Source organism: Erythranthe guttata, chromosome 5, assembly GCF_056151865.1.
Source record: "Erythranthe guttata isolate IM_541 chromosome 5, IM_541, whole genome shotgun sequence".
Lineage (NCBI taxonomy): Eukaryota > Viridiplantae > Streptophyta > Magnoliopsida > Lamiales > Phrymaceae > Erythranthe > Erythranthe guttata.
In genome coordinates, this window is record NC_142537.1 from 15,163,822 (window position 1) to 15,176,910 (window position 13,089).

A 13,089-nucleotide genomic window follows, 5' to 3' on the forward strand; every position below is an offset into this window, starting at 1 on the left:
ATAATTTTGTTGTTAACACAGTAATTTAGAGAGAAAAAAAAAGTATCAAAAAAAAAAGTCAAACGCGGGAAAAAAAAATCCGAAAAAAAATTATTTTCTCAAAAAAAAAAAAAATTTTAATTTTTTTTGAAAATGGAGGTTAATGTGATATATTTCACATCCGAGGTCAATGTGCAATATTGATGAAGTTAGAGCATAATTGAATAAATTGATGAAAATTATATTATGATAGGTAGTTTAGACAAAAGACTAATGAATGGTTTATTTGCGACATTGTTCATTTAAATCCCTTGTCATGAGCATATTTTCCATTTACCCCTTAAAATAATCTAATTTCCCAAAAAAGAGAAAAAAAACGGGGGTAAATGTCTAATTATTCCAAAAACAATGTAGTTTAAAATTCAAAACCAAATATTTACTTTTTCAACCGCGAGAGTAACAACAACACAGTTGAATTAAAAAGTCGCCGGCGACCTTGACTTTGATTTTCCCCAGAAAACCCTCACTTAGTCGCCGGCATACCTTCGCCGCACCTTCCATTTTATTACCGTGTCGTTTTCTGTAGCTATACTCTGATGGCGATTCACGGAATCTTAATTATTTATATTATTTTTAAATTATTATTATTTCCGCCACCAGCCGTTCACATTTTACCCTTTTCAATTTTGATGAATAAGACCACAACAACAAAGTTGCAATCGGTCTTTAATTACGAGCTTATCTATCTGTATCTATTCTATTGTTGGTGACTTTTATTTGATTTGAATATTCCGCATATTGGTTGTCTTAATAATTTAATGAATTTTGCCCATTCTTTCTGTGTGTTATGTAAGTCAACCCCATGCCTTGTTCAATTGTCTTCTGCTTTTTCCCATTGTTTATTCTAAGGCATAGTTGCATTTCCCTTCATTCTTTGCTGCTGGTAAGAGTTGCAGAATCATTTTCTTAATCAGATTGAATTACTTGCAATGTTTTCTTGATATTTTCTCGGGGTTTGGTTTGGTTTGATTTGATTTGATTTGATTTGATTCTGTGGTTGCTGCAAAGAAATTTGTTTTGTGGATTCTTGATCTGGATGCATTGTGTTTCTTGAAATTATTGAATCTTGTTGATGCCTTCTGTTTGTGCAAGCTATTATAGCTTTCGATTTCATCTGTAAGTCTGTATTATCATTCCGTTTATCCCCTTTTCGAGATTAGGAAGGAAAAAAAGAAAGAAAAAAAAAAGAAAAGAAAACGAATCCTCTTTTCGAACATGGCTCACTTGGCATACCAGAATTCGATGACCGGTGGATCACAGCACGGCGTCCAGCACGTGCCGTTCAAAACCTCGACGGGCTCGCTCCGCGTCTCGTTACTGCACGGCAATTTAGACATAACTGTGGCCGAAGCTCGACACCTCCCGAACATGGATTTGTTCCACAAGAACCTGGGCGACATGTTCGGTCGGCTTTCCGGGAAGTTCCTCAGCAAGATGGATGGTAACGACCCGCCCCCCAAGATCACGAGCGACCCGTACGTCACAATCTCGGTATCCGATGCCGTGATCGGTCGAACCTTCGTAATAAGCAACACCGAAAACCCAACGTGGGGCCAGCATTTTTACGTACCGGTCGCTCATTACGCCTCCGAAGTCCATTTTGTGGTCAAAGACAGTGATGTGGTGGGGTCACAAGTCATGGGTGCAGTTGGAATACCCGTCGAACAGCTTCTTTTAGGTTTACCAATTTCGGGTACTTATCCGATTATAGGTGCAAACGGGAAGCAGTGTAATGCAGGGGCTGTTTTGACATTATCGATCCAGTATATTCCGATGGATATGGTGCCGCTCTACCATGGCGGAGTTGGGGCAGATCATTCGTACCAAGGGGTGCCGGGCACTTATTTCCCGATAAGGAGAGGCGGGACTGTTAAGCTTTATCAAGATGCGCATGCGCACGACGAGAAGCTGCCGCAGTTGTGGCTGGCCAATGGGAGGATGTATCAGCATGGACATTGTTGGAGGGATATTTTCGATGCGATTTCTCAGGCGAGGAAATTGATATATATTACGGGGTGGTCGGTTTATCATTTAGTGCAGCTTGTGAGGGAGGATCCGAATGTGAAGGGTAGTAGTGTTTTGGGGGAGATTTTGAAAGTTAAGTCTCAAGAAGGTGTTCGGGTTTTGCTTTTAGTATGGGATGATCCTACCTCCACCAGCATTTTGGGGTTTAAAACCGTAAGAAACTATCTCTTGCTGTATGTTTTTTTTTTTCATTTTATTTTTTTATTTTATAGTTTATTCTCGTCTATTTTAATGCATGTTTTACATAAGTGATAACATTTTGTAGTTCTATTCTTCGAGTACACTCGTAAAACTACCTAGCATGTTAGTTCAAACAAGTTGCATTGCAGTTTGGTTAGCCTCTAATTTGTTGGTCGGCATTTTTATGAAATTCAGAACGGTGTAATGGGAACAAGTGATGAAGAAACACGCCGTTATTTCAAGCATTCATCCGTTCAAGTACTGCTTTGCCCACGCACTGCTGGCAAAGGTAGCTGGGTGAAAAAGCAGGTTCGACTTTTCATCAGTTTCGTTTTCTCGTTTTTTTCGTTTTGTAATTGGTAGGGCATGCTGAAATTGGAGTGTATTTACCCTTTTGCCATCAGGAAACGGGAACGATCTACACGCATCATCAGAAAAGTGTGATAGTAGATGCCGATGCATCCAACAATCGGAGAAAGATCGTAGCTTTTGTAGGGGGCCTCGATCTCTGCAAGGGCAGATACGACACCCAAGATCACTCCATCTTTAGCACATTGAAAACTATTCACAAAGACGACTATCACAACGCCAATTATAACGAAAAACAGGGGTCGACCGATGGCTGTCCGAGAGAACCGTGGCACGATCTACACTGCAAAATCGACGGTCCAGCTGCATATGACGTGTTGACCAACTTCGAAGAGCGGTGGAAAAAGGCCTCGAAGCCACATGGAATTCAGAAAATGAAAGTTTCGCACAGTGATTCTGCTTTACTCAGTATCGATCGAATCCCTGATTTAGTGGGATTAGCTGAGGCATGTACCCTACATCAAGCTGATCCCGAAGGCTGGCATGTCCAGGTATGCCAAAAATTAAAAATAAAACTAAATAAATAAAATTATATCTCATATGTCTGATTTGAAGCTAAGTTACTAGATGATGATGATGGTGTAGGTTTTTCGTTCAATTGACTCGAACTCGGTTAAAGGCTTTCCCAAGGATCCAAAAGAAGCTACAAACAGGGTGAAAATATTGAATATCTACTTCTTTTATTTTGATCTTTTATTTTATATTTATTTATCTTTTTGCTGGCATCGAAACAGAATCTTGTATGTGGGAAGAATCTACTGATAGACATGAGTATACATACTGCGTACGTGAAGGCAATTCGTGCGGCGCAACATTTCATTTACATTGAGAACCAGTATTTTCTCGGGTCGTCCTTCAATTGGGCTAATCACAAGGACTTGGGTGAGAAACTCTATTTTCGGAAGAAAAAAAATATTTGAATTCACAACATGTTATCGAGTAATTTGCAAATGATGACGATGATCATAGTTCGTTTTTTATTTTTTATTATTTATTTTCAGGTGCAAACAATTTGATTCCGATGGAAATAGCTCTGAAGATTGCTAATAAAATCAGAGTGCGGGAGCGGTTTTCTGTATACATTGTCCTTCCAATGTGGCCGGAGGGAGTTCCGACGAGTCTTCCCACTCAAAGAATTCTCTTTTGGCAGGTACCCTTTATTTATTTATTATTTTCTTTTTAAAGATTGGTTCTTTAAATGTTTTTGAGAAATAAAGTATAATGGTTTAGTTTTGGAAGAATTTCGAAATTGATAAGCTCGATCATGTAATCATATTTATTTACATGCATGCGCAGTATAATACAATGCAAATGATGTACGAAACCATCTACAAGGCTTTAGTAGAGATGGGGCTCGACAAAGAATACGAACCGCAGGATTATCTCAATTTCTTTTGCCTCGGTAATCGGGAGACTGGCGGCAGTGGAAAGATCCCCAGTGGAAACACTCCACAAGTACACTCTCTTTACCCCCTGGATTACTTCTCTTTATTGCTTTTAGTACCCTTGTGTTATATCGAACTGCTAGAAAACTCCCCAGGATTATACTTATTAGGTAAAAAAACCCCCCTATGATGCATGTTTTTTAACACACAACCCCGAAATGGAAAATTTATGGGGGGTTTTTGCTAATAAATAACACGGAGATTTTTTAGCATTTATACTAAAGACGAGGGTGTTGAATGCAATGAATTCATTATTTAATATATTCATCTGGTTTGTATCGACCTCTTTTTTTTTTCCTTTTTTTATTTTTTGACATGTTGCACGTTTGTATTGCCAACTAGGCACTCAGTCGAAAAAACCGACGGTTCATGATTTATGTACACTCAAAGGGAATGATAGTGGACGACGAGTTTGTTTTAATGGGGTCCGCTAACATTAACCAACGTTCTCTAGAAGGAACCAGAGATACTGAAATAGCCATGGGTGCTTATCAGCCTCATTACACATGGGCTAACAAACTTGCTAATCCACACGGCCAGGTAATAAAAGATTTGTTCTTTTTCGTTTTAGCAATTTTCATTTTATGTCCTAAACTAATAATTGTTGCTTATCGACTTACTCTTGGAAATTGGTATGGGATTTCTTTTTATTTCCACCGATTTCGATCAAAAAATTCGGTTTTGGAACAATATTTTTTCGTTCTGATTTTCAATCCGACTTTAATTTTCAAAAATAATGCCAAATTTTTTTTTCTCCTAAAATTACACATATATGATTATATATGTTATATTTTAGGTGGCTAAAATTTTTGAATTTTCCGAATTCCGCCGATTCAAATCCAAAAATTTCCGATTTTGGAATAAGTTTTCATTCTAATTTTTGAACTTCCAATTTCGGATTTTTTTCAATTATTCTGATTCAATCCGTCCAAATTCCACCAATAGACTAGAGCAAAGACAAGTAAATATTGAGTTCACAAAAAGACCAAGTAAAATGTTTCTCATAGAAAATGTTTTTTACGAGTCTTATTTTTTTTTCCTTCGTGTAGGTTTACGGGTATAGAATGTCGCTGTGGGCGGAGCACACGGGTACGTTAGAGCACTGCTTTGAGCAACCGGAGAGTTTGGAGTGCACAAGACGTATAAAGTGGATGGGTGAGCATAATTGGAGCCAATTTGCAGCTAACGAGATAACTGATATGAAGGGGCATTTACTAAAATACCCTGTTGATGTTGATCGAACGGGGAAGGTGAAATCTCTACCGGGATGTGAAACATTTCCAGATATGGGTGGCAAGATTATCGGCACTTTTACCGGCATTCAAGAAAATCTCACTATTTGATCAAACTTTAATTATTTCACGAACCCGATTTTTTTTTAATCTTCTTTTTCATTCATTTACCCCCGTTTTGTTTTTTTAAATTTAAACTTGGGGTTTATTCCAACACTACAAGATGATTGATTATAAGGTACTTTGTTTACCATGCCTAGATGACAGTTTGATGATTTTTCATGGTTTTAAATATTTGTTTTTTTTATATAATGAGAAAATTGTCCCGGAATCAATTATTCAGCTCTAGTTGGGAAAATTACATTTTATGTCCCTAAACTATACCACTAAAATAATTTTTGTCCTCAAACTTTTGCATCCATAAAATATATCTTCAAATTTGCCACTTTTTAACAATTTGTGCTCGGCGTTAACTTTGCCAGTCGAGTTAAATGAAATGTCATATGTGGCACACATGATATCGACATCAGCTGTTAAGATTGAAATGTCTCAACGTGGCTTACACCCTACGTCGATTGAATATGACGTGGAGTGACACGTCACTCTCTGCCCCTGTTCCAATTATGAAATCCTTAATTTCTCATTACCTTAATTCACTGAACCTCAACCTGACCAAATAAACCCTACCCCCGAATTCCCCGTAGAAATCCTCAAATTGAGGTGAAATTCGGCATCAACAAGATCGCCTAATCCTAATTTCGTAAATAATCGAACATTTGTGGAGCTGAAACATCACAAATCGACCAACAATCTCCAATTTTAGTAAGTTTCTTCAAAGTTCTTATCTTTGAACTTCGGTTTTGGGAATTTGGGATTTATTATGGGTTTATGACTTTGAACTCCGTATGATTTCGAACAACATTGAAGACCTTATTGTAAATTTGAGAGTGTGTTTACGGGATTGAAAGAAATTTTTCAGATTTGATGGCTAGGGTTTCGGGTGTGAAAAGTGAAATGAAAATTGGGGATCTGGGAAATTTTGGAATTGGGTTAAGATCGACAGATTTGTGTACCAGCACAACATTTGACGGCCGCGTCGGCATCACGTGCGCCCCACGTGACAATTTGACTGACTAAGTTAACGGCGGACCACAAATTGTTAAAAAGTGGCAAGTTTGAGGACATATTTCGTAAATGCAAAAGTTTGGGGACAAAAAATATTTTAGTTGTAAAGTTCATGGACATAAAATGTAATATTTCCCGCTCTAGTTCATTTGAATTTTTGTCTATGTTTTCGATTTCCTGCTTTTCGTCTTCATGTTGTTTCTCGTATATGTGAGACAACTAGGAATCAAATAAGTGAAATGTTGTCAACTATATAGGTACACTGGGTAAACTTACACTCTCGTATAATAATTTGCAAATCTTACAATAGACGTAAATCATGTTCGAACTTGAGTCAATTCACATAACTAAGTTAAGAAGACTTTTGTAATGTAATAGTGAGTATTCATAATGTGGTTAAACCAAAGAACCAATTTGTAAAAAATTCAAAAACCGCAAACTAAAGGAGAATTAATAAATAAATAAATACTTTTCTTTTGATCGTATCAAGCTAGCCATACGTCAAGCTGTATTAATAATTGAAGTAACGTGATCATTTATAATTATATTTATCAAAACTGAATAATAGTTTTCAAAGTCCACCTTCGATTACAAATAATCAAAACCACACACAAAAAAAAAAAAAAAAGTAAATAAATAAATTGTTGGGGTAATAATACCGACAACAAGAATGATGATGCTAAAGTTAGATCACCTTAGATAGTCGAAGTAGGATGAGCTGGAAGAGCAGAGTGGATCACTGGCTCACGAGCTTGATGACCTTGAGATACCTGCGATCATAGAACACGTGAACTAGGCCGGGGGTTGATCCGGCGGAAACTCCTCCGACGCTCAAGTCAGACGTGCGGATAGTAGAAATAATTGAGAGAATATGACTCCTAGTATTGTTTAGATAAGGGGGCAACTATTTCAAATCCCAACTTTTGCTTATTTGAATACTGCCAAGTTGAAAACCATAATTGAGTACATATTTATAAGTTTTTTTCTTACTTTAATACCAAAATAAAAAGAAAAGTACAAAAACACCATTTCATACAAAATATCAATTATATAAATTTTTCTTTGAAATTACTTATTTGAAAACCAAATTAAAAAAAAAAGAAAAAAAAAACATTTCATTCAACCGTCCAACCCTCCCTCGCCGCCGAATGCCGCCGCCGCTCCAACCCTCGCCGCCGCCGAACACCGCCGAACGTCGCCCAACGCCGCCGCCGCTGAATCCATTGTTATCAAGCCGCTCTAACCCTCTTCGAATAAAAGTAATATTTGTTTCGATTTTTTTTTCTTTAATATTTATTTAGGATTTGATTGTTTGATATGGGTGTTGGGTTTCGGGCACGTGTACGCAGCGGAAAACAAAAATTTAATGCGATTTAAACGACTTTAAAGCACACAAGCACATGCCCGATAAATTAAATCAATTAATTGCGTACCTTTGCGCTTCCAGCGAAATTAAAAACAACATACATGCTAAATAATTTAACCGAATTTAAATCAATCAACATGCTCGCGTTTAAACCAACTATCATGCTTGCAACGATTAAAACGATTACATGTAATCACATAAAATCATACGATAGCAAACATGAATACATAGTTTAAACGTAAACGAATCGAAACAAGGGATTCGTGTGTTTACCTCTTGAAGCGTGAGGTAGGAGCGTTTAGCAAGTCGAGATTGCTACGGAAACCAATCCGTACAATCGGGGCAGCAACGGTGCAGCGGCAGCAGCGGTGAAACGGCCACGGCGGCGCGTGAATCTCACGCGCGGTCTTCCGGGGCGGCACGTGGGATAGCGTGCGGCTTCGGCTCGTGCGCTGCTCCTCGATTCCTCGATCTTCGATCTTCCTCCTCTCGGATTTCACCTCGTATACTTTGATCTACTAAACACGTGACACTAGACACGTAATAGTTAGAAAAACGGAAGAAAAAGAGAAGGAAAGAAGCTACCAAGACAATCGGCCGATGAACGGCCGATTCCGGCGAAACGGCGGGGTGGACGGCGGTGGTGGCCGCGGGAGAGAGAGGCCGAGAGAGAGAGGTGGACGGCTAGGGTTAGGGTTTTGTGTTGTGTTTTTTTTTTTGTGTGCAAGACCTATAAATCAAGTATTTATATGTCTTACATAAAACCCTAGCGGGCTTAAGTTGGATCGGGCCCAACAGCTTAAGTCCGTTAGTACTTTTACTTGCTCGTCTCTCTTAATTCAATGACCGAAAAATTGCAACGATTACATTTTCGGAATCATTATAATTTCCTCGTCATTACGAGTGCCATCTCTCATTTTCCAACTTTCCAAAAGTGGAAACCCTAGTTCAGTGCACTTTCTAAATTTGGAAACTTCCCGATTTAGAAAGTTCACTAATACGTTCGCCTATTCTTTTCCTTTTCTTATTCTCATTCATAATTCCAAATTACGAATGTTGGACCCAATCTTATTGACTTCCAATCATGCAAAGATAAACTATTTTATCTCTGACCGTTTATTCAAAGATCTCATGTGCACGAGCAGTGTGACCTGGTTCAGGTGTAAGCTAGCCGTGGGCCCACAACCCTTTGTGGTCAAAACTCGTCCCTTAGAGTTACGATTAAGATGAAGCTCGTTTCACATTAATCACCCAACGAATCAAGATTGGCGTCTAGCAACTACGCGTCATGATTCCCTAGATACAAATGAAGTGCCTGCAAGAACCTTCAGATATAGTTAACGCACAGTACGGTCCCTTCGATACATATGTCCTGATCGAACTAGAGACATTGGTTCATCGAGACCTCTTTATATGTTCGATAACGGTGCGATCGTTCCAAGTGTTGTAATCGTCACGTGCATGACTTAGAGAATCGAATTCTCTAATCATCACTTAGTCAGCTCTGGCCATAGACTTAGAATGATTACAAACTTTCAGAACACACAGGACATCCAAGACTATTCTAGCGATCGAATCCCCGACTACAATGCACAGACCTCCCACTAGATTTCAGACTGCACGAACACTGGCCCTTGGGATGGTCCTCGGTGGAACTCAGGGACAGGTCACGATACAGCTGGTCCTCTAGTGAAGTCACGGTGATGTCTAGGTCATAAGGACTAATGGTGTACGACTATACCATAGATATCTCTACTCGATTATTGGGAACCACTTAGAGATTTCTAGGGTGAGGGAGTTCAGTGAACTCGTCAACTTACGAGCACCCACTTATGCATGCCGATATCACAATACCGTTTACTGATGAGATGCAGTACACATACACTAAGTGCTAGTCTTAATGGGAAAGGCCGATATCCTCATTTGTGGCGTAACCCTTCGACTAGGAACACGTTTAACAGTTATAATACTTGAGTAAACATCTCACGATCCTAACGATCAATTACTAGTACTTGTAATAACTGTAAGGACTATATCTATGCTTGTGACAAAGGGACAAATATATAGAATGCCAAGGTGTTTTATCATTAATACGAATAAAGGTTCGTTTATTACAATAATAAATACGAAAGACCACAGCCACATGTTGGCTTGTTGGTCACCTACTCTAACAATGGGTAATTAGGATTTGGTTGTTTTCGGTAAGAATGATCGTTAATTAGTAATGGGTGCATCTGATTTCAGTCGATTTGAGCATCGATTTGAGATTCGTGGGTCCGTTCTTCGTTAACAATATACGACCTGTATATGTCGATTTTTTCAAAAGTTTCGACAGCTTGATGTCAAAAATTCATCAAAAATCGACATATAGTTGTCGAATGCTTTGAAATTTTTGAATTGATTTTTTGATCATTCGACGGCACACTGTCGAAATTCGGTTGCACATTCGACAGCTAGCTGTGGAATGTTCAACCAAATTTCGACAGTGTTCTGTCGAATTATGTCTGTGTAATTTTTTTTTTTTAAAATTTATTAATTTGTTTTCTTTCCTATTTTTATTTGCTTGTGTTTATATTATGTATATTTATTTTTATTTGTGTGTTATTTTGCAGTGGAAGAACCACGTGAACCTCGTATACCTCCGACTGTCTCGAACCGTAAGAAGAGGAAGGAATTATCCGATAGCGGCAAGGGCAAGGCAATCACGACCAAGAAAAAGACCACGACCAAGAAGAAGTCTGGAGAGGGTTCTTCCTCAAAGAATCCGGTGCCGCCTTTGACTGTAGAAGTTGGTGATTCGAGCAACGAACCGGTCCGAGGTCCCGAGATACCGGAATTGTACACAAATTTTGATAAGCACATTGCTTATCATATTGTGAACGGAGGTCCAGAGCGCTCGGAGCGCGGCTCAGAATTTCGAATTCGAAATCACACACGAACTTTGAAAGGTTGGTTGCCGGCGCCATTTATTACAGAGGTAGTACAAAGAGCTGGATTAATGTCAGTTGTACAAGCATCGTACAACACTGTGGACGGCCATCTACTAAGAGCCTTCATAGAGAGATGGCAGCCAGCTACCAACACATTTCATTTACCTGTTGGAGAGATGACCATCACACTTGATGATGTGAGTACGTTGGTCGGTTTGCCAGTTGTTGGGCGTACCGTGTCTTGCGAGCGTTTGATCCGTGATTCCAAAACGAAGCCCAGTAGTTTGATGTTCGAGTTGCTAGGTGAGTACCCGGACGATGTAGACAAGAAGAAAACGGTGAAACTGGAATGGTTGAAGACTAAATTTAGCAAGGTGACCACGAGAGATAGTGCTGATAAGAGGACATACGCCATTCGGGCGTATTTGTTATTTTTGCTCGGGTGTACTATACTGTGCAATAAGACAGGCAACATGGTAAGTGTGGAGTATCTAAATCTCGTCTCTGATTTGGATCAGATCGGCGAGTATGCTTGGGGCACTGCATGTCTTTGCCGGTTGTACGATGAGCTTTCGTCAGCCTCACAAAAATCAACGAACTTGATGGCTGGCTGGCTGACGCTCTTTGAATCATGGATTTACGAGCACTTTCCTTATTTGGCGGGTGGCACATTGAAGACGGAATTCGAGGGGCCATTAGCGAGCCGATGGGAGCCTCAGTCAAAGACTACTTCAACGCCTGAACGAGCCTCGTACTTGCGATCTCGATTAGATGATTTGATCCCCGATCAGGTAAAATACCAGTTTAATAATTTCTTATTACTACTTAAGTAGGTTTCTAAATCTAATTTTTTATTTATTTTACTAGGTTTTATGGTCACCGTATACGGCTATTCGTGATGGTTTCCCGATGCCAGATTCTGCTTGGTTTAGTGGGATGATATGTTGCATGGACCACTTCGAGGCATATCATCCGGACAGAGTGTTGAGGTAGTTCAATCGGGTGCAAATAATTCCAGGTCGTGTATACATGTCAAAAGATATGTACAAAGCTCTAGTTAACAAATGTCGATCAGTCCAGAACTCAATATTCGCTGCGTATGGCGAACGATTCTCTGATCGGTGGGAGGAGTATTGTTTGGACGAGGAGTCGAGGTCCGTTGAAGTTGAACTCGGGGAGGCGGACACTTCGCCGGACTATATGAATTGGTTCCGGCATTGATGCATGTTACAACTCAGTAGGCATGGAGCCCATCCACCTCGACCCCAGGCGGATCGACCTCGACCACGTGAAGCTCGTCCAGGGGGTGGTACCGATAAGGAGGTCCAACTTTCACAAATTTTGGAGTTGGTGAAGGGTACACTTAGCGAGGTGCGGGGACTTGCGCCACCCGACGCTCATACGGTCATGTGGGGGACTCTAAATGATATTGTCAAATTGATCGAACCGGATGTCCCACTTCCACCTCCATCGAGCTCGTCGGATGCCCCACCACCACCTTCAGCTAGCTCGATAGAGCCACTTCCACCGCCATCGAGCTCGTCCGATGCCCCACAAGCAGTTATGAAACGCGTGTTTAGTAGCAAGAAAAAAACACAGGATTAGTCTTGTGTGTTTTAGGCCATTTAGTTGATGGATGTTGTTTGATGGATTTTATTTGATTTACTTTTTTTTTTCTTAATTTAGTTTTATATGGATTTTGATTGTTTTAAATGAAATTATTTTTGATAATTTGAAAATTTAATTTTTTTTGTCCAAAAACACTTAGAATATGTTTTTTATGTTACATTGCAATATATTTGGGGTTGATTTCAGAAAAAAAAAAGAAAAATTGCAATTTATCAAAAAAAATAAATAAATTGAGCGGACTCGTTTCGACAGCTACCTGTCGAATTTCAATTTAAAATCGACAGCTAGCTGTCGAATTTCAATATAAATTCGACAGGTAGCTGTCGAAACGAGGCTGTTCAAATTTTTTATTTTTTTTGATAAATTGCAATTTTTCTTTTTTTTGTCCAAAAATACTTAGAATATGTTTTTTATGTTACATTGCAATATATTTGGGAGTATTTTTGGACAAAAAAAAAGAAAAATTGCAATTTATCAAAAAAAAATAAAAAATTTGAACGGACTCGTTTCGACAGCTACCTGTCGAATTTAAATTTCAAATCGACAGCTAGCTGTCGAATTTCAATATAAATTCGACAGGTAGCTGTCCAAACTAGTCTGTTCAAATTTTTTATTTTTTTTGATAAATTGCAATTTTTCTTATTTTTGTCCAAAAATATTAGAATATGTTTTTTATGTTACATTGCAATATATTTGGCGTTAATTTCACAAAAAAAAGAAAAATTGCAATTTATCAAAAACAAACTGAA

At 38.9% G+C, this 13,089-nt stretch overlaps 1 protein-coding gene across 1 annotated transcript; it reads left to right on the top strand.

Moving 5' to 3' along the window:
• Positions 1-456: 456 nt before the first annotated feature.
• Positions 457-5,625, top strand: LOC105958588 (phospholipase D gamma 1). The gene is made up of 10 exons (XM_088817750.1): positions 457-922; positions 1,200-2,217; positions 2,440-2,553; positions 2,649-3,104; positions 3,199-3,267; positions 3,348-3,495; positions 3,615-3,763; positions 3,910-4,068; positions 4,401-4,598; positions 5,108-5,625. The coding sequence occupies exons 2-10, from the start codon at positions 1,255-1,257 to the stop codon at positions 5,399-5,401; spliced, it is 2,550 nt and encodes an 849-aa protein (XP_088673876.1). The 5' UTR covers positions 457-922; positions 1,200-1,254; the 3' UTR covers positions 5,402-5,625.
• The last annotated feature ends 7,464 nt before the right edge of the window (positions 5,626-13,089 follow it).

Bases quoted from the DNA above. Each gene is read 5' to 3' on its own strand.
- LOC105958588 (XM_088817750.1), top strand. From the start codon at position 1,255: ATGGCTCACTTGGCATACCAGAATTCGATGACCGGTGGATCACAGCAC. The intron at 2,218-2,439 runs GTAAGAAACTAT...TATGAAATTCAG, and splicing joins GCATTTTGGGGTTTAAAACC to AACGGTGTAATGGGAACAAG. The intron at 4,069-4,400 runs GTACACTCTCTT...ATTGCCAACTAG, and splicing joins CCAGTGGAAACACTCCACAA to GCACTCAGTCGAAAAAACCG.